This window comes from Saccopteryx leptura, chromosome 6 (assembly GCF_036850995.1).
Source record: "Saccopteryx leptura isolate mSacLep1 chromosome 6, mSacLep1_pri_phased_curated, whole genome shotgun sequence".
Taxonomy (NCBI): Eukaryota; Metazoa; Chordata; class Mammalia; order Chiroptera; family Emballonuridae; genus Saccopteryx; species Saccopteryx leptura.
In genome coordinates, this window is record NC_089508.1 from 115,820,623 (window position 1) to 115,842,238 (window position 21,616).

The 21,616-nt window shown below is 36.9% G+C and overlaps 1 protein-coding gene across 9 annotated transcripts in view; it reads right to left on the reverse strand.

The window, feature by feature from the left end:
• The window catches only part of TOGARAM1 (TOG array regulator of axonemal microtubules 1), a 106,528-nt gene that overhangs the window by 68,134 nt on the left and 16,778 nt on the right, over positions 1-21,616 (reverse strand). For 6 of the 9 annotated variants that reach the window (XM_066388128.1, XM_066388126.1, XM_066388132.1 and 3 more), the window contains exons 2-6: positions 20,098-20,254; positions 16,165-16,293; positions 6,893-7,198; positions 5,527-5,816; positions 2,496-2,725 (exon numbers count right to left, since the gene is read on the reverse strand). In XM_066388128.1, the coding sequence (XP_066244225.1) occupies positions 2,496-2,725; positions 5,527-5,816; positions 6,893-7,198; positions 16,165-16,293; positions 20,098-20,254 (1,112 nt within the window). The remainder of the gene's footprint in view (positions 1-2,495; positions 2,726-5,526; positions 5,817-6,892; positions 7,199-16,164; positions 16,294-20,097; positions 20,255-21,616) is intronic. The other 3 variants (XM_066388130.1, XM_066388127.1, XM_066388129.1) reach the window with 2 other exon arrangements.

Consider the following 21,616-nt stretch of genomic DNA (forward strand, 5'->3'; position numbering starts at 1 on the left):
TGCCATATAAGTAAAAAAAAAAAAACAACAAAAAAAACTAATCCAAAAAGAATCCATTCCAACTAAACCAAAAGATTCTAATTATCTAATATACTTCTACCTTCATGTATAACAACATAAAAATAGAGCCTTAACTATATGATAAATAAGAGATCAGCAACAAGTGAGTTTAGAAAATGCCACTTTCTTTTTGTACTATCATTTCCTGTATTTTCTTTTTCTTTTTTCCTGAAGTTGGAAATGGGGAGACAGTCAGACAGACTCCCGTATGCACCTGACTGTGATCCACCCGGCATGCCCACCAGGGGGCAATGCTCTGCCCATCTGGGGCATCGCTCTGTTGCAACCAGAGCCATTCTAGCGCCTGAGGCAGAGGCCACAGAGCCATCCCCAGCACCTGGGCCAACTTTGCTCCAATGGAGCCTTGGCTGCGGGAGGGGAAGAGAGAGACAGAGAGGAAGGAGAGGGGGAAGGGTGGAGAAGCAGATGGGCGCTTCTCCTGTGTGCCCTGGCTGGGAATCGAACCCGGGACTCCTGCATGCCAGGTCGATGCTCTACCACTGAGCCAACCGGCCAGGGCCAGTATTTTCTTGACTTTATAAAGACCTACAGGCCTTGTTTCACAAAGAAAGAAAATTGAAAATGTTAAATCTTACTGAAAAAAAACTTTTAAGTCAATGTGTTATAATGTAAGTCCAATGATAGATATTTTAAAAAGAGAAAGAGTTGTTATGAAGGAGCAACAATTCTTTGTAATTGTGTAGGCATATTTGTTAATTAGCCTACTGAGAAATCACTGTTAAACATTTTAGGAGTAATTTCTCTAGAATAGATTACTGTAAATTTACACTGACATTCAGTACATTTCACTTGGATGAAAGAAAATATTTCAGTCTCTAAAAGTTTGGATATAAACAATTTTTCCTCCCGAAGGAAGTAGTAGTGGCTTTCTTTGGCCATGATTCTTAAAGAAGAATGTGAGCAGGTTGAGAATAATCACTTTAAGGCTATTAAACTTAAACATAGAAATACTAAATTCATTTCAGACAATTCAGTCCATAAAAGAGGGTATACTGAACTAATTTCTCAGAGTTCAATATCTGAAGAGAGTAACTCCATAAGATAATATAGGGAATATAGTATCAAATGAAGTTCTCTCCCCAACTGGGTACCAAGTTATTAAAGCACCTTGCAACTACAGTAGTATATAACAAAATTTCACGTTATTGCAAGATAAGTGAAGGACTTTAGCTATAAAAGATGTATATTTTATTTTATGTTTTTAAACTTTATTTTTTTTGAAGACTTTATTCATTTTAGAGAAAGGAGAGAGAGAAAGAGAGAGCAAAGAGGGGGAGGAGTGGAGAAGCAAATGGATGAACCTGTGTACCCTGACCGGGAATCAAACCCAGGAGATCCACATGCCGGGCTGACACTCTACCACTGAGCCAACTGGCCAGAGCCTAAATATTTACTTCTGATAGCTGTATAAACATGGTTCAGAATAAAATCAAGGAAAAATAAAATAAAAAAGACTGACAAGACTAAATGTTAATAAGAATGTGAAACAACTGGAACTCTTACACACTGATGCTGGGAGTGAAAAATTGCACAATCATCATAGATAACTGTTTAGCACTTATTTAAAAGTTAAATGTACATCTACCCTATGACAAAGCAATTCTACTCTTAGGTTTTTGTCAAAATAAAGAAGGAAAGAATTCCATAAAATCCCAGAATAGGGTCACAGAGATCTCAGAAATCAAGGCAGGATCACTGTGTGAGACTTAATGTTTACTGAAGTAAGCTAAAAAAATATCTGTCAAACTGCTATCCTGGAAAATATACTCTGTCAGTGTGGGGTGACCAGGGCTCTAGTTCCAGCACTATTGCTTTAAGACTCCTGAGAGGGCTGCAAACACTATGGCATGAAGTCCTAAATTTCCACCAAATAATGGAATAACAAAATATAATAGTAGGGTAACAACTAGGTGAAGTTTACCCACAAATTAGAGGAAACTGGTGCTGAATTTTACAGGAAAGTCGTAATATCAGCTATAAGTCAATGCCAAAGAGTCAATGATCAAAGAGCTAAAGAACAAGGAATACTGAGATAAATCTTAGATAGGCAACAAAAAACGGGCTTGCAGAATACTTTATACATATTAATTTAGGTGCTCTAGCTCAGTGGTTAGATTCTGTAATCTTCACACATCAGGGTGGCTATTTTGTAGCATGAAATTTCTGGTGGACTGGACCAGTCCACAGACCAGCAGTTGAAAATCACTGCTCTAGATTACAGTTCTCTCTCTCCACCCCAACCCAAACCAAAGCTAAGCAAAGTAATATGTCTAAACTTTTCCATTCTTTTAAATGTATTTCAATGTTTAAAAAATTTGAAAATTGTTTTAAAGGTTTTTTTCAAATATGATATTAAGGCTTCAGACTACAAACTACAGATTAGCATTCATTTAACAAGTCAAAACATAAAATACATTATTCTCTTCCCCTGGGGAGTTGTAGACAGAGAAGTCAGTGATTCTTGGCTGTAAACTCCACTTTCACTGTACGAGCTGATGTTTGGAGAGGAAGATCGAGACGAAGAGTCCATAATTATGTTGAGCTTAATTGCAGAATCAGGGCTTTCAAGGTCAGAAGTACTGCCACTCAGTTTTGCTCTTTTCTTAGCTGCACTATTACGAAGGGACCTAAGAGAGCTCTGCATCTAAGAAAATATAAAAATAATTAACTTTACAAAATAATTATATTAGTACATGTTACCCTTAGATCTTAAAATCTATTAACCATAGTTAGCTAGTCACGCTTCTTCAATCCAGTACTAACAAGATGGGATATTAACATAGCTGCACACAGTATAAATAAAGATTTCATGAGGTATTTATAAACAACTCACTAGGTTGTAAATCCCTGAAAAGGAAGCTATTATTCACCACCATATTTCCAGCACTGGGCACAAAGACTAATATATTACATTAATTCAATTAATAAATACATAATTAAATCAGATAGCAGACAGCAGAGTGAGTTAAAGTCACAGAGGTCCAACTAATCTTAGGTCACCGTGTTGTTGTGTGGCTATTTAGAAATTCTATGAGGTTAGCAAATAGTGATCAGTTTCCTAAAATTTAAAGCTCTCTTTCAGCTTGCCAGTGTTAGATTCAGAGAATAACATCATTTTATGTAACTTCTGAAAATATGTACTTCTAGAAATACAGAGTAGAAATTATTTGAAACTAATACATTAAAGTTGGGAATAGATATTTAAACAAATTAAGGAGCACAGCAATATACATAAACTGTTCTGTTTACATTTTGATTATAACAATTATAATGGTTGACTCAACAGTATGGTTACTTCTCTAGTAAATCTTTCAGAGTCAATATACAAAAATAGTATCTTCTTATACTTACTAATAATTAGATTTTAAAAATTACCCTTTCAATTATCCACTAAAATAAGAAGGCCTAATTTTAAGTTATCATAAAAACAATACAAAAATATATAATCAGATGAAATTTATGAGTTATGAATGTAAATGCCTCTTCCATTAAGTTTCTTTTCTTTAAATAAATTCCTTTCCAAGTAGAATTGAAATACAATTGAAAAAATAAAAAATAAGGAAAGATTTTTATAAGCTCTTAGAATTTAGAATGACTCATTAAGAACCAATGTTGGTACTTTAAAATAAATATGCATTAATATTTATCTTACTGAGATTTGTACATGATGCTTACAACTTTAAAACTGGTTAAAAAAGACAACCAGGCCCTGGTCGGTTTGCTCAGTGGTAGATCCTTAGCCCAGGGTGTGGATGTCTGAGTTCAATTCCCGGTCAGGACACACAGGAGATGTGACCATCTGCTTCTCCACCTCTCCCCCTTCTCTATCTTCTTCTCCCACAGCCATGGCTTGATTGGCTCAAGCGAGATGGCCTCCTGTGTTGAGGATGGCTCCACGGCCTCCGCCTCAGGCTAAAATATGTCTCCTGCTACAACAGAGCTATGGCCCCAGATGTGCAGAGCATTGTGCCCTAGTGGGCTTGCCAGGTAGATCCCGGTTGAGGCGCATATAGGAGTCTGTCTCTCTGCCTCCCCTGCTCTCACCAAAATTAAAAATAAATAGAAAAACCACAAGATATCTAGTTTCAGTTTCCATATTTAATGTAAAACACACTATTTTAAACCTGACATCAGGCAAATTGATATGATAAAAAGGAAGCAACTATAAATATAAGTGCTGTGACTCCAAAGTAATATAGCAGCCACATTGCTTCTCTGGCATATTGACATGTACACAGTTATCATACTGGCAATACATTTTTATAGTTTAAATTGAGTGACCTAGGATTCAAAGATGAATGTCCAATATCTCAATTTTTTTTTTTTTTTACAGAGACAGAGAGTCAGAGACAGGGATAGACAGGAACAGACAGACAGGAACAGAGAGAGATGAGAAGCATCAATCATCAGTTTCTCGTTGTGATAACTTAGTTGTTCATTGACTGCTTTCTCATATGTGCCTTGACCACAGGCCTTCAGCAGAACAAGTAACCACTTGCTCGAGCCAGTGACCTTGGGTCCAAGCTGGTGAGCTTTGCTCAAACCAGATGAGCCCACGCTCAAGCTGGCGACCTCGGGGTCTCGAACCAGGGTCTTCTGCATCCCAGTCCGATGCTCTATCCACTGCACCACCGCCTGGTCAGGCTCCAATATCTCAATTTCATAAAGATAAATAAACTTCACACAAGCATAAGGGCCATGCTCAAGAGTGGGGGAAGCTATCTTATTTTTTTTTTATTTAAAAAATGGAAATACAGGGGGTCCTCGGGTTACAACACAATTCCATTCCTACAACAGTGATGTAACCCGAATTTTGGTGTAAGTCAAACACACCCTAGCCTAACACAAACAGAACACTTTTGCTTTTAATGGTCCAAAATGGCGTAGGTAAGCATTTTGGACACCAACTCTCTCAATCACACACCACGTTACTGCATATTCTTCCACCGTGTGCAACCAAACTACTTTAGTTCACCCACACAGTCCATAAGGACGACGCTAATGGCATAAGCAGAAACACTTGTGTCTCAATTTTTTAAAGTTTTTATGAGAGAGAGCATCGCAAACTTGAAACATTGTATGTTGAAACTGTTGTAACCTGAGGACCCCCATATGATAAATTGTTCAATTGGGAAGACTTAGTGCAAGAGTATATTGCTATATTAGTCTTACTTTTAATTTCTAAAGAAATAATATATGTATAGATGAACTACTTGAAGAAAAATGTAAGAGCGTTAATATAAATTATTCTGGGCAAGAGGATTTGGTGTGATGCATTTTCTTCCTTAGTGATTCATTAAAGTTTCCATATTTTCTATAATAAACTATTTGTATAAATAAGAAAACATATTATAGGATTAAAAACTACTTGATTTTCCCTTAAATAAAACCATGTAATAGAAGATTACAAGGATTTAAAAATTATTAAAAATATTTGGTTCTAACCTCTTCTTGATCCAAATCTTTATCCTTGATATTTAATTCTGAAAGATCAATTTTAAGACTATCTTTTTCACTGTTCCAAATATCATCAGGCTCTTTCTTTTTGGATCCCACTGTGCTCAAATTGGCTTTATCAGGCAAAAGGTTGATTCCTCTTGGGATGGGAGGAACAGGCTTGGTCTCACTCAGTCCTCGTCGGGAAGATGGTGATCTCACTAAGGCAGGTGTAAGTTGACCTGGAGAAGGTTTTTCTTGAGAATTTCCTCCTGCATGAAAAATACGCATTTTCCTTCCTTTTTTTAATTTCAAAGAAGAAGTTGTAATCACAAGTGTTTGGAATGCAGTGTTTTTAAATTAAAACAAACATCACATTATCTTTTATTAGAAATAGATTACTACTTAAAATAAAAGTATCATTGTCCCCTAAAAAAATAAAAGTGAACCACTGCAAATTTATTATATAAATAAAAATATACCATCTTCATATATATCACCATAACTAATATTTCAATGACAAAATCCATAATAAAATAGAAGAGCTACTTTTCTTGCCTGATTTAATTACATAAGCAACATCTGAAGGACTACTATATGCAAAGCAGTAATACTGGTCACTGGGGAGAACAAGTTGAATGTCTCAGTTTTCAATACAATATTTAATCTTGTAGGAAAAACAATTTCAGATAGAGATAAATACAAGGGAATGAAGGTTCAGTGCTAACAGAAAGTGGTAAAATTGACTATGAAGTTAAAGCGACCTTGTGTTTATAAACGGGAACATTAGCATTGTGGGCTAATATAAAGGTGAAACATCTTACCTCAGATGCTGGGGATAGGAAAGCATATGGGACATAGGGGTTGCCTTTAATAGGCTTTTTATTTTGAAACTGAATTTGTCTTCAATAAACTTACATGCTAATTTTGTGATTTTGTAGTGAGCTATTGTTAAGAAAAGAATATTTTAGTTAAAAACAAATAGAAAACCCTTCAAAATAACGTGTATTATACATTCAATAAATGTTGCATTAATGAATACTAGACATTATAATAAATATATGAAAGACATTTTATATTTGTAAAACTAAAATTTGTTAGCAGGCTCTCAGGCTGTTCATGTTCATGTCCATTACAAAGCATTATTACTTTCTAGTTCTAAAAAAGGATTCTGAAGTGGCAGTATAACAAAAAAAGGAATTGACAATTTAAACTGAATTTTATATTACACATTTGATACTGTTAAATCTTTCCCTAAATATTTACTAACACACAGAAATAAAATGCAAATTATCAGCTTTTAAAGGTTAATAACCCAACCTGCAAAATAATAATCAAACATACAAATAAATTTGAAAAAAGTATTAATTTTTACCATCATTTCTTCCTGTAGGGCCAGATGATTTTTGGATGACAAGCTTTTTCTGAGGACTTGGCTTTGACAGTCCTTCAAAGCTTTTAAGAGGCCAGGAATTTGAAAAATTAACAGAATTATCTGGAGACTTCTTTAAAGATACAGTAAGAGACGTGTGTTTTGGACTAGTCTGAGATGATGAAAGCGGACAGGATGAAAGGATGAAGGCTCCTGGACTTGGATTTGGACCAGAGGATGATGAAGTATGTTCTGTTTGACTACCAAATGTTTGCTGTGTCTTACTGCCAAAATTTAGGCTAGCATTCACTGTAATAAAACAAAGAGAATATGTTATTTCCACTAGGCTCTATACATGAAACCAATACAAAATAAAATTGAAAGAAATATATAAAAGAGAGTATATGTTATCTATATATATACATATATATACACAATTAAGAGTTTTAAGATTTTTGCTTTTCACATTAACATTTTTATTCCATCTTGCTTTTATAATTTTTTTTTAATTTCCATTTTTATTTTTGGGGTGACAGAGACAGAGAGGGACAGATAAGGACAGACAGGAAGGGAGAGAGATGAGAAGCATCAATTCTTCGTTGCGGCACCTTACTTGTTCATTGATTGCTTTCCTGTATGTGCCTTGGCAGGGTGGGGGACTACAGCAGAGGGAGTGACCCCCTGCTCAAGCCAGAGACCTTTTGGCCTCAAGGCAGCAACACAGTGCTCAAGCTGGTGAGCCCGCGCTCAAAGCAGCAACCTCACAGTTTCAAACCTGGGTCCTCTGCATCCCAGTTCAACGCTCTATCCACTGCGCCACCTCTTGGTCAGGCTTTAATTTAACATTTTTCTAGATAGTGCAATTTTCCCAGTGCCACTCTTTGAGCAATTCATTCTTTCTGTTTCATTTATAAATTTCCTCTACTGTATATTATTTGGGTCTATTCTTAGATGCTTCTTACTGGTTCCATTAGTCTATTTATCCATACCTATTACAAATTATCACACTATCTGATAGGATGTTCCCTTACGTTCTGGTCGTATTTAGAATTACGTAGGCACTCTTGACCCTCCATTCTTTCTTTTTTTTTTCTTGTGTGTGAGAGAGAAGGAAAGATAGGGACAGACGGACAGACAGGAAGGGAGAGATGAGAAGCATCAATTCTTTGTTGTGGCTCCTTACTCGTTCACTGATTGCTTTCTCATATGTGCCTTGACAGGGGGCTATAGCAGACCGAGTGACCCCTTGCTCAAGCCAGTGACCTTGAGCTCAAGCCAGCAACCTTGGGCTTCAGCCAGCAACCATGAAGTCACATCTATGATCCCACGCTCAAGCCAGCGACCCTGTGCTCAAACCGGATGAGCCTGCGCTCACGCCTGCGACTTTGAGATTTCAAACCTGGGTCCTCTGCACCCCAGTCCGACGCTCTATCCACTGCGCCACTGCCTGGTCAGGCGACTCTCCATTCTTTCATATGAATTTCAGGATGACTTTACCAAGTTCCATAAAAAATCCTGTTGCAATTTTGGTTGAAATGACATTGAATTTACAGATTAACCTGAGAAAAACTGTCACTGTCCTGATATTGAGTCTCCCAGTTTAAAAACAAGGGAGTTTAAAACTTATTCAGGTCTTCTTTCATGTCTCACAAAAAAGTATTTTAGCTATCATACCAAAAGATATGCAAATCATTGTTAGAGTTCCAGATATTTACAAATCTTGTTAATACTATGATTTCTTAAAAAGTACATTTTCAGAAAGTTGCTGGTGTTCATGAACTTCACTGAGCTTTACATCCCAGTATATACCTGGCAACCCTGCTAAACTATTTAATATTTTAATAGTTTTCTATATATCCGTTTGGATTTTCTATGTAGATAATCTAATAGTGATGATAATAATAATGATGGTGACTATGATAATGATGATGACCTAAAGTTTACTGAGCTCTTATTATGTGCCAAGTGGCATTCTAAGCACTTTAATTAACTACTTTAATCCTTACAACAATCCTGTGTGGGCATTATTCCTATTTTACATATGTTTTTTAAGAAGTACAAAGGAAGCCTGACCAGGCGGTGGTGCAGTGGATAGAGTGTCGGGCTGGGATGAGGAGGATCCAGGTTTGAGACCCCGAGGTCGCCACCTTGAGCACGGGCCCATCTGGTTTGAGCAAAGCTCACCAGCTTGGACCCAAGGTCGCTGGCTCCAGCAAGGGGTTACTCGGTCTGCTGAAGGCCCACGGTCAAGGCACATATGAGACAGTAATCAATGAACTAAGGTGCCGCAACAAAAAACTGATGATTCTCATCTCTCTCCCTTCCTGTCTGTCTGTCCCTATCTATCCTTTTCTCTGACTCTCCCTCTCCCTTTATCTCTGTCAAAAAAGAAAAAAAAAAGAAGTACAAAGGGATAAGAAGTAAATTACTAAAAGTCACACACTAAGAAATTACAAAACTGAGATATCAACCTAGGCATTCTGGCTCCCAAGCCTGTGCTCTTAACCACTATACTGCACCACATTTTATCTGGGAATAATGACAATTTTTGTTTCTTCCTCTTAAAATTTTATACCTTTAATTTTGAGCTAGGTACTCCCCAAGATAGGTAATATAATGACTCCCAATTTTTTAGGATTGGTTTTTCCCTTAAACTCCAGACTCAACATCAAAATGACACCTGACATCTCTAAAGAGACAACAGATGTCCCAAACATTACATATCCAAAACAAAACTTCTGATTTCCCAGTCAGATCTGTTCTCCTCACTTTCTTCTTCTTGGTAAATGGCAGCTCTATTCTTCAAGTTGCTCAGGCCAATACTGTTGGACTCATCTTTGGCTCCTCTCTACAGGGTGATCATTAAATCTGGAAACTTAGGTGAATACAGAACAAATGGCTTATTTATATTAGTGTACATGTAAAATAAAATTACTGATGTTTCAAAACTTTACAGCCATGCTGTATATCAGAATCCAAACATTTTTCATCACTTTCATTGTTTCCTCTCTACTAGAAGCCATACTATCTCTCACCTTTCCTATTGCCTTACCTTTCTAACTCATTTGCTTTGCACCTGCCCCTACCCCTGCCAAGCCTATTCTCTACACAACAGCTCTGATCCTTTTAAAAGGCAGTCAGATCATGCCATGTCTCTACTCAAAAACCTCCACTAACTTCCTAGCTCACTCAAAATAAAACCCCAAATCTTTACTATACCCTACAAGGCCACACGTTATCTTCTACTATTATTTTTCACTCAATCATTCCACGCACTTGCTATTCATTGCTCCAAAAAAGCCCAATACGGTCCTACTCCAGAGCATTTGTACTTTGTTGTTCCCTCTGCCTGGAATTTCTCTCCCCAGATATCCATGTGGTTCACTGCTTTACTTCAGGTTTCTGTTTAAAACTTATCACTTCAGAGAGGCCTTCCCTGTCACATTGTTCCCTTGTGCTGCCTTCTTTTTCTTCATAGCACTAATTGGCATTTTTGTTGCTCATTTACTATATTGTTCTCTACTAGCCTTTGATCTTTAGATTCTAGAAATGTCTAGTCTCAATAAATACTAGAGGAATTAATAATAAATACTGAATAGCAGTGGTAACAGTGAACATTTGTGTTTTGTTCTTGACTTTAAAGTGAATTCTAATGTTTTACTACTAAGTATATTTGCTATTGCTTTTAACAGGTATCATTAATCAGGTTAAAAAGTTATTCTTTGTTATGAGTTTATAATTATGCACGGATGTTGAATTTTTATCAATTGCTTTTACTAAATCTCTTGACACAATTATATGGTTTTTACCCTGCTATCTGTGATAAGATTTAACTATAGGTTTTTCTGGAAAACACCTATTTAGACATAAGTAACATACAAATTATAAAAATATATTACTAGCCAATATGTAGATTTGGTTTGCTAATACTTTATTTAGGACTTTGATAAGTCAAAGTGAGAGCTGGACCACTTTTTTTCCTTTAATCATTGACCTTATCTGGTCATAGCACTAAGTTTGTGCTCATTTCATAAAATGAATTAGGAAGCCTTTCTCTTTCTTTTCTTTTCTTTTCTTTTCTTTTTTCTTTTCTTTTCTTTCTTTCTTTCTTTCTTTCTTCCTTTCTTTCCTTATTTTTCTTTCTCTCTCTCTCTTTCTTTCTTTCCTTTTTTTCTCTTTTTATTTCTTTCCTTTTCTTCTTTCTTTCTTTCTTTCTTTCTTTCTTTCTTTCTTTCTTTCTTTCTTTCTGACACAGTGTGAGAGAGACAGAGAGAGGGACAAATAGGGACAGACAGGAAGGAAGAGAGATGAGAAGCATTAACTCTTCCTTGCAGCACCTTAGTTGTTCATTGATTGCTTTCTCATATGTGCCTTGACCAGGGAGCTACAGCAGACTGAGTGACCTCTTGCTCAAGCCAGTGACCTTGGGCTCAAGCTGGTGAGCCTTGCTCAAACCAGGTGAACTCACGCTCAAGCCAGCAACCTCAGGGTTTTGAACCTAGGTCCAGTGTGTCCCAGTCCTATGCTCTATCCACTGAGCCACAGCCTGGTCAGACAGGGAGCCTTCTTTCTTAATTTTCTTAGTTTTTATAAGATAGAATTTACCTCTGCCTCTAAGGTTTGACAGAACACCAGAAAAACCATCTGGGTGGGATATATTTTTGGTTTTGTGGGTAAAATTTTAAACCTAAGATTTCTTTAATGATTATAGGTCTAGTTCAGTTTTTCTGAGATAACTTTGAGAAGTTTACTAATTGTGCTGTTTAAATATTCTATATCCTCTAATCTTAAACTTCTTTATCTTATTAAAATTTCCTACTAATATTTATAGATTTCATTTCTCCTTGTAATTTGTTAAATTTTATATATATATATATACACATGTACAGTTTTTAAAAAAGTCTTATCTTCTTAATGAACTGTTCTTTTTTCATCATAATGACCCTCTTTAGCCCTAAAAGTGTTTTTAGCTTTAGTTGTGTATATTTTCCTTACCATTAATATTGTATACCTACTTTGAGCATTTGTGTAGGACAGTAGTTATCCTCTTATTATGAAGGATAGATTCCAGACTCTTTAGGGGACCCCCAAAAACCACGGGTAGTACCAAACCCTGTATATACTGTTTTTTCTACACATGCTTATCTGATACTGTTTAATTTTAAATTTAGCACAGTAAAAAATTAAAAATAACTAATAATAGAAGAACATGAGGAGCAGTGATGTAGAAAAATTATAACAATGCACTGTAATGAAAGTTATATGAATCTCTCAAAATACACTGCTCACAAACATTAGGGGATATTTTATCACTTCATCTCATTTTGAAATATCCCCTAATTGTTGTGAGCAGTATATCTTATACTATCCTTACCTTTTCACTGAAAAGAAGCACTTCATGGCTTCTGTATGGCGTATCCAGATTGTCAGCATCACTACTCTTGTGCTTTGGGTTCAGTACTAAGTAGTATACGGTTACCTGAACACAAGCACTGCAATGCCATGAGAGTCGATCTGATAACGAAGACTATTAAGTGACTAATAAGCTGGGTAGTGTATATAGAGTAGATGCATTGGACAAAGCAATGATTCATGTAATGAGAGGGATGAGTCAGAGATAGAGGGATTTCATTACTCTACTCAGAATAGCACATACTTTTAAACTTATAAATTGTTTACTTCTGAAATTTCTTCATTTAGTATTTCTGTATCTAGGTTGACTATGGGGTAACTGAAACTGTGAAAATCAAAACTGCAAATAAGAGAAGACTACTGTACGTGTTTTTCATGTTTTACTTTCTCCCATTCTATTTTAATCTATATATTTTAGGTGTAACAAAAATAGCATTTAAATATTTAAAAAATATAATCATCTCTGTTATTTAAATGGTACCTCCTGCCCATTTAGGTTTATAGTAACTACTAATGTGGTTTCCTGCTACTGTCTTATTTTGTGCTTATTTATAGTGTTACTTCCTTATTACTTTTTTCTTGCCTTTTATTGACCTTTTCTTTTTACTCCTCAACTAATATGAGAGTCTAAATGTAACCTTTCAGGGGTTCCTTTTAATTTTTCTTCAATATTTTTTGAAGACTTTCCATGGACAAAAGACCTAGCTTATGTATACTAACAAATATGAAACTTTTTTTTTTTTTTTGCATTTTTCTGAAGCTGGAAACAGGGAGAGACAGTCAGACAGACTCCCGCATGCGCCCGACCGGGATCCACCCGGCACGCCCACCAGGGGCGACGCTCTGCCCACCAGGGGGCGATGCTCTGCCCATCCTGGGCATCGCCATGTTGCGACCATCCTGGGCGTCGCCATGTTGCGACCAGAGCCACTCTAGCACCTGGGGCAGAGGCCACAGAGCCATCCCCAGCGCCCGGGCTATCTTTGCTCCAATGGAGCCTTGGCTATGGGAGGGGAAGAGAGAGACAGAGAGGAAGGTGCGGCGGAGGGGTGGAGAAGCAAATGGGCGCTTCTCCTGTGTGCCCTGGCCGGGAATCGAACCCGGGTCCTCCGCACGCTAGGCCGACGCTCTACCGCTGAGCCAACCGGCCAGGGCGAAACTTTTTTTTCTTTTGTGACAGAGACAGAGAGAGACAGAGAAAAGGACAGACAGGGACAGACAGAAAGGGAGAGAAATGAGAAGCATCAATTCTTCATTGCAGCTTTGTAGTCTCCTTAGTTATTCACTGATTGCTTTCTCATACGTGCCTTGCTGGGTGGGGGCGGGGGATGGGAGTTTACAGCAGAGTGAGGGAACCCTTGCTCAAGCCAGCGACCTTTGGGCTCACGCCAGTGACCATGGGGTCATGTCTATGATCCCACACTCAAGCCAGCAACCCCTTGCTAAAGCTGGTAAGCCTGTGCTCAAACCAGGTGAGCCAACGTTCAAGCTGGCAACCTCAGGGTTTTGAACCTGGGTCCTCTGCGTCCCAGTCTGATGCTCTATCCACTACACTACCACCTAGTTAAGCAAATACAACATTTTTCTAAAGACTTAAACAACTATATATATGCTATAAATATATATATTTAACAATGCTATAAATATATATATATTATATAGCATTTAAGCATTTAATTTTAATTCATATCTGACATGGTTAGAACCTCTACTTCTGCCTGAATCTTATTTGGTGGAAAATGGGCTAAAGTGGTCATAAATTTACATATATTATAGAATGAAAACTTTCCTAATTTCAATTACAGTGCTCTATAAACAGATTCTGAACCTTCCATGTCAGCGCCTCATTATATATTCCTTTTATTAAGAGATTTAAATATATTTCTTGCAAAGATCTTTTTATACACATAAATAGAACCAATGGTATACAGCAAAATATACCAACACTTCCAACATTTAGAGTGGATCACTGCAATATTTAAAATTGAGACAGAAACTTCTAGATGATTTGGCATCTGGCATTCACACCTCAGGTCCTTCAGAAACACCATTGAGAATGTTAGCTAAGAAAATAGTGGTCCTGACAAAAATTTCAATATATAACTTACTATTAAGTTAAATCTTGACTTTAGAAGAACATATGCCTTTAGCAGCTGCTCTAATGGGCATTCTGAAAAGTTCTAGAAAATTAAATCCACTACAAAGATCTGATAAACACTGAGAGTAAAGGTAGTCTTCAAAAATAATGTAACTATTCAGGGATATCCTAAACAGGAACAAGCTAAATAAGAGACAATCTTCTCTTTTCTTTCAATTATGAAAGAATAATTGAGACAATCTTTCTCTCAATTATGAGTCCTAAAGGAATCTGGCCAAGTTTAGGAACTACATACATCATTAAGAAATATGAGCTGTTTTATTGGAAACAATACCACAAAGAAAAACTTTATGGAGTCTTGTAGCCCTTTGTAGTGGGTGGAGAAAAAAGTAGCTAAAATATAAGTGCTATATTAACTAAATCCTCTTTGCTAATTTCAAATGAGTATTACTTTTTCATCAACAAATACAGACAAAAGTTGCCCAACTAGTGGTGGCACAGTAGATAGAACATCAAACGGGATGCTGGGATCCTGGGTTCAAAACCCCAGTCACCAGCTTAAGCACACGCTCTCCATTTGAGTATAGGGTCCCTGGCTTGAATGAGGGATCACCAACATTATCCCAAGGTCACTGACTTGAGCCCAAGATAGCTGGCTTGAAGTCTAAGGATGCTGGCTTGAGGCCAGGGTCACTGGCTTGAACAAGGGTTCACTAGCTCGACCTGAGCCCCCAGTAAAGGCACATAGACAAGCACTCAATGAACAACTAAAATGAAGCAACTATGAGTTGATGTTTCTCACCTCTTTCCTCCCTCTCTCTCTCTCTCTCTCTCTCTCTCTTCCTACCTCTTTCTCTAAAAAAAAAAAAAGACAAAAGTACATCCCTATCATTGCAAAAAATTTTAGTAAATATACAAAAATGAATATATATCTAAAAATATTTGATTTAATCCTATCTCTAAATAATAATTGATAAAACAATTAGTATGGAAAATTAAAAAACCCCTTCATATCCAAAGTTCATGGCTATCAGCCACAAACCCTCCTTTTATTCTGTATTTTACAGACATATAACAAACATAAAATGATAGCTAGTCAAGAAGTTGTGGTTCTTAACAGCAGACAATAAATTATAAATAACCTTCAAATTTAAAACTGTTATAGAAAATAATTGTCTTCTGCTAACATATACTTATATTTGAATAGTGTTACTTTCAATTCTTTGGTATTTAAATGTTCATCTCCACATGAGTAGAAATTCTCTAATTTTATCTTCCTTTATTTTATTTTTAGAGAGAGACAGACAGACAGACAGGAAGGGAGATGAGATGCGTCACCTCTAGTTGATCACTGATTGCTTCTCATAAGTGCTTTGATGGGGGTGGGGGCTCCAGCCAAGCCAGTTACTTCTTGCTCAAGCCAGTGCCCTTGGGCTTCAAGCCAGCAACCAGGGGATCATTTTGATGATCCCATAATCAAGCTGGTGATCTTGAAGTTTGGCACCTGAGACTTCAGTGTCCCAGGTCAATGCTCCATCCACTGCACCACTACTGGTCAGGCAGAAACTCTCTAATTTTATTCAGTCACATATATATCAAGATTATGAAATCTATCACTTTAGGGTAACAGTTATGCTATTAAAAATTTTACTAAAATATAACTTTTTTGATGAGTATAAGTATACAAAATAACATACAAGCTAAATTTGGAAACCCCATGTAATATATTTAAATCACTGTATCTAAATAAATTTGCAACTTAAACCTTTATCTTGGTGACCATTTTCTTGGTACTGTAAGTCAGAATCCATACTTCCAGTTTTACCACATATCTGTGAAAATCCAAGTTGTTCACATTTCCCAGAAAGATTTGTCTGATGAGTCCCAGTACTGCCTTTGGAAGGAAGGAAAAGAAAACCATAAAAATAAGACTTAGTTTTATTTCATGAACACTTTAATTTCATAAATGTTGGTATCATTAGTGTAAGAATAAATATAGAAGTATATGGGTAGTGTCCTAGGCAGGCAAGAAAGGGAGAAAGCTTTTGCTATTGGCAGATCTAATTAGTGGCAGGGGTTAAAGGACAGAAAATAGACAGGTCAAGTGCAGAGAAAAGCATATTGAAAAATGCAAAGGCTGTTTCTTCCTACATGCTCCCTTCTCTTACCACTGAATGTTCCTTCAGACCTGGCTTTCCTTCTTCCTAGTATTTGTACACTCTACCCAAAAATTTCTATTGCAGAACTCTTCTACCTTCTTTCCTAACATATAACACAGCTTTTATATAGCTTCCAAGCATATCCAGGGATATTTCCCAGATGGTTTTCCTTTTCCTGTGGCTGGTTAAGGTTAATCCTGGGCATAGAAATAAATCTGAATTAAAGAAGATAATGACCTCTCTGGTATTCATTTATTCATATGTAAAGTGAGCTGATCCCTTGCAGTTTTGAAACTATGATTTAAAAAATTATCTTCTTTTAATTTCAAGCCCCTTTATCCTGCATGTACTGGATATGTTCTAAGTTAATTCTTGCCTTTGTTTTGACTATCCTTCCTACCTGCAACAGTCTCTCCTGCCTCACTACCAATCACAAACCCTTCCCTGCTAAGGTCCAGCTCAAGTCCAGCCTCTTTCTTAGAGTTTTCATAAATCACTTCAATACCTATGATTTTCTCCTGTTTTTAATATCTATATACTTATAATTTGCACCCTCCAATATAGCATATTAGGTTATATGTTGTCTTATCTTCCAGTTTTTAAAATCTGTACTACTAGGTAAGACCTTCTCAACGGCACAGAAACCATGAGCCTTATAAAAATCCAAAGTAATAGTAAAAGCATAACCAGGTATCTTTTTGCATTTCATTTTCTCTATTAAATAAATATTAAACTATACAATCATTATAGCACTTCATTTTTATGTGAAAATACTATGAAATATTTCTACATAAAGGTCTATAAATTCTTCTAGGGCAACAATGTTTTCTAAATATTGTATCCAAATTCATAGCCAAATTTCAGTAATTGTTATTTTTTGAAAACTATACAAATGTTAACATCAATGAAAAACTCAATTTTTACCTTTTCATTTCCAACTGGTTTTGTTTTGTTAACACATTATTCTTTATCTTTTTCTTTAGTGTGTGTGTGAGAGAGAAATAGGGACAGAGAGAAAGAAAGGGAGAGAGATGAGAAGTATCAATTCTTCATTACGGCACTTTAGTTGTTCATTGATTGCTTTCTCATATGTCCCTTGACCAGGAGGCTCTAGCCAAGCCAGAGACCTTGGGCTCAAGCCAGCAACCTTGGACTCCAAGCCAGTGACCATGGGATCATGTCTATGATCACATGGCTCAAGCCAGCGACCCACGCTCAAGCTAGTGAACTCACACACAAGCTGGTGAGCCAATACTAATGTCAATGACCTCAGGGTTTTGAACCTGGGTCCTCTGAGTTCCAGACGGATGCTCTATTCATTGTGCAACCTCCTGGTAAGGCCATGTTATTATTTCTCTAATTAGCTGGGTACTAAGTCTTCTTATCTTTCTCTACTCCTTCATCTTTTATGTCATCATATTTTCCTGATTATTTCTTTCTATTTCATTTGTAACAACCTTATCACCCTGGCTTTTTTTTCTTAACAACAACAACAAAAAAACTCCATTAGTTCCCTATAGCTTATAATTATGAATTCAAATGTTTAAGCCTTAGCCGCAAGGGTCCCAATATCCAAATTTATCTTTGACTCCTAAAATGAATCCTGCCTTTACACAGCTCCCAGAATATCTCAAGCCTTAATGTAAGTCTTTGCTTTTTTCTCATCCTTCTCATCTAACTACTTCTGTCACATACATCCCCAAAAATAAAATACAAGTGATATCCTTTCTTCTATTCCTTTTCTAACTGATATGGTCCATGACAATGACACTGTCCTCTGAACTACCATAATATTTACTCTCTTTAATACTTAGGCAATTAAACATCTTTCTAGTTGCTCTGGCCAAGAAAACCTTATGGAGCTCTTGATCTCTCTCTCTCTCCATACCCAATCCATCAACAAGTCACATCAACCCTACCTTTGACATATAATCAGAATCTAATCACTTTCCTCACATTTACTGCTACCTGGTCAAAGTTTCCATCAACTTGAGCCTGGATTGCTACAGCAGACTCTCTGTTTTCACCCTCACACACCTTATGTCTATTTTAAATGTAACCTCCAAAACAAGCCTGGAAAATTCAAGGCAACTGATATTACTTCTTTCCTCAAAATGTTCTTCACTCAGAGTAAAAGCCAAAGTTCATTAAGTAGGCTACTAGGTCTTATAAATAAGAAGCCCCAATTTTTTTTTCTCATATTTTTCTGAAGTGAGAAGCAGGGAGGCAGAGACAGACTCCCGCATGCACCCGACTGGGATCCACCCGGCATGCCCACTAGGGGGTGATGCTCTGCCCATCTGGGGTGTGCTCTGTTGCAACCTGAGCCATTCAAGCACCTGAGGCCATGGACCCATTCTCAGCCCGGGGCCAACTTTGCTCCGATGGAGCCTTGGCTGCAGGAAGGGAAGAGAGAAACAGAGAAAGAACAGGGGGAAGGGTGGAGAAGTAGATGGGTGCCTCTCCTGTGTGCCCTGACCGGGAACTGAACCCAGGACATCCACATGCCAAGAAGCCATACTTCTTAAATTTCATTTTCTACTTCTCTTCTCCTTGCTTATTCCAGACTTAACAATCTCTCTGACTTTCTCAAATATGTTCCATAATCTGCACTTACTATTTCCTTTTCCTTACTATATTTGCTCTTCTCTCTTGAAATCTATGTGGGTTGCTTCAAGTATTCCTTTCTGAGTATGGTCTTTTTTCCACCACATTATTTTAAATGGCCCCTCCTCCATATACCTCTTCTCTGTTTAATTTTTTCCCCATAGGATTCATCATCATTTAACCTAATACTTTTTGCATTTATTTAATGTTTGCTTCATCCCAAATAGAATGCAAGATTTACTAAGCACAAAGTTCTCTCTTTTTGTTGACTATATCTCCAATACTTAGGAAAGTACCTGACACACAGGAGAATTCCCTTTTCTTTCTTTTTTTGACAGAATCAGAGAGAGGAACAGATAGGGACAGACAGATAGGAAGAGAGAGAGATGAGAAGCATCAATTCTTCGTTGTGGCACCTTAGTTGTTCATTGATTGCTTTCTCATATGTGCCTTGACCGGGGGCTTTAGCAGACCGAGTAACCCCTTGCTCAAGCCAGCAACCTAGGGCTTCAAGCCAGCGACCTTTGGGCTCAAACCAGCAATCATGGGGTCATGTGTATGATCCCACGCTCAATCCAGCGACCTTGCCCTCAAGCTGGTGAGCCCGTGCTCAAGCCCATGACCTCGGGGTTTGGAACCTGGGTCCTTCGTGTCCCAGTCTGATACTCTATCCACTGCACCACTGCCTGGTCAGGCTAAGAGAATCTCAATAACAGTGATTTACATTAAAACGTAGAGAGTTTCATTGAGAAGCCCCTCCAGGGCCCTCTGATACAATTTATGTCCATGTGTCCATTCTTATCAGATCTTTAACAAATATTTATTGAATCTGAACTGCCTACTAGATTGTAAGTTCTATGAGCCCTTGAATAAACTATAAAGTAAATCTCTTATTTAGGTCAGCATGTCCATTACCTGCGCCTATTACTTACCAGCAGCACATTCAGGAAGTGAATCTGAATTAAAATCACGACTATTCTGAAATAAGTTTCTTGACATTCTTTTTCTACTAAAACATAAATCATCATTGAGTGGCACTCCTTGGGAGGGCTTTAATTTTGAAGATGGGATGAAATCATATGCTGAAAACTAAAGAAACAAAATAATAAGTTAGCAAATTTGTGTTAAATCTACTTGTAAAAAATGAGACAGAATAATTTAGACCCAAATATGAAATTCAGATTAAAAGAAAAAATTAAATTTATCAAATGCACAATGATACAAATAAACATACAGATATAGTAGGGTCCAATAACAGTATTTTTCATTCTATTATATAAAAAGCAATTATTTCCCCTCTTTCTTACTATTTTACCGCACATCTTTTCTGTATCTTACCTTCCTACAGTACACATGTAGCAGTTAGAAAGGAAAGAACAGTAATAACAAAAAGAGTGAGGTGACAACTTTTTTCTTAAATTATTTATTTACTGATTTTAGAGAGCGGATGGGGGAGGAGTGAGGAGTGGGAAACATCAACTAGTAGTAATTGCTTCTCATATGTGCCTTGACTGGGCAAGCCCAGGTTTCAAACTGGTGACCTCAGCATTCCAGGTCACCGTTTTATCCACTGTGTCACCATAGGTCAGGCGAAATGACAACTCAAATAGAAAAAACATTTTTGATTTAGCGAGCCTCTCACACTACACCACCTGTGTTTCAGCATTAGACAATAAATGGCAACTGAAGATCACTGAACCAGTAAGCATCCCACTCAACTATTATTACTGAGGAAAATTTTAGTATTCATAATCTGCAACCCAAATGTAAATGTACATGATAATGGTTCCCTTAAGATATTTTCTTATGATAGACCTTTCAATTAAAAAAAGGTATATAACACTTTATATATGTCTCCTACTTTACAGTTTCCAATTCCTTTTTCAAACGCCCGCTTTGATCCTTAAGGCACAAAAGTGCCAGTATACAATTTTGATGTTCTACTTAATTATAGTTAAGGAACTGAATGAGAACATGATTCAAGTGTTCAGAATTCTTCACCAATGACAACCTCAGTTATTCTGGATCACTTCAAATTTGGCATGGCTATAGAACATCTTAAAAATTGAGAGAAATATAAGAAATTATACTTACTGTCTATATATTTATTTGGAAGCAAAATCAATTCTAGACATGTGGTAAAGCATAAGCCTTCTCAGTAATGCTTCTTTGCAAATTTTGCCAATTATCAGGTAGCAGTGAAATACAAGTAAAGTAATTTATTTTTTTGTTAGCAAGAGAGAGAGAAAGAGGGACACATAGGGACAGACAGGAAGGGAGAGAGATGAGAAGCATCAATTCTTTGTTGTGGTATCTTAGTTGTTCATTGATTGCTTTCTCATATGTATCTTGACTGGGGGGCTACAGCAGAGTGAGTGACCCCTTGCCCAAGACAGTGACTTTGGGATCAAGCTAGCAACCTTGGGGTCATGTCTATTATCCCATGCTCAA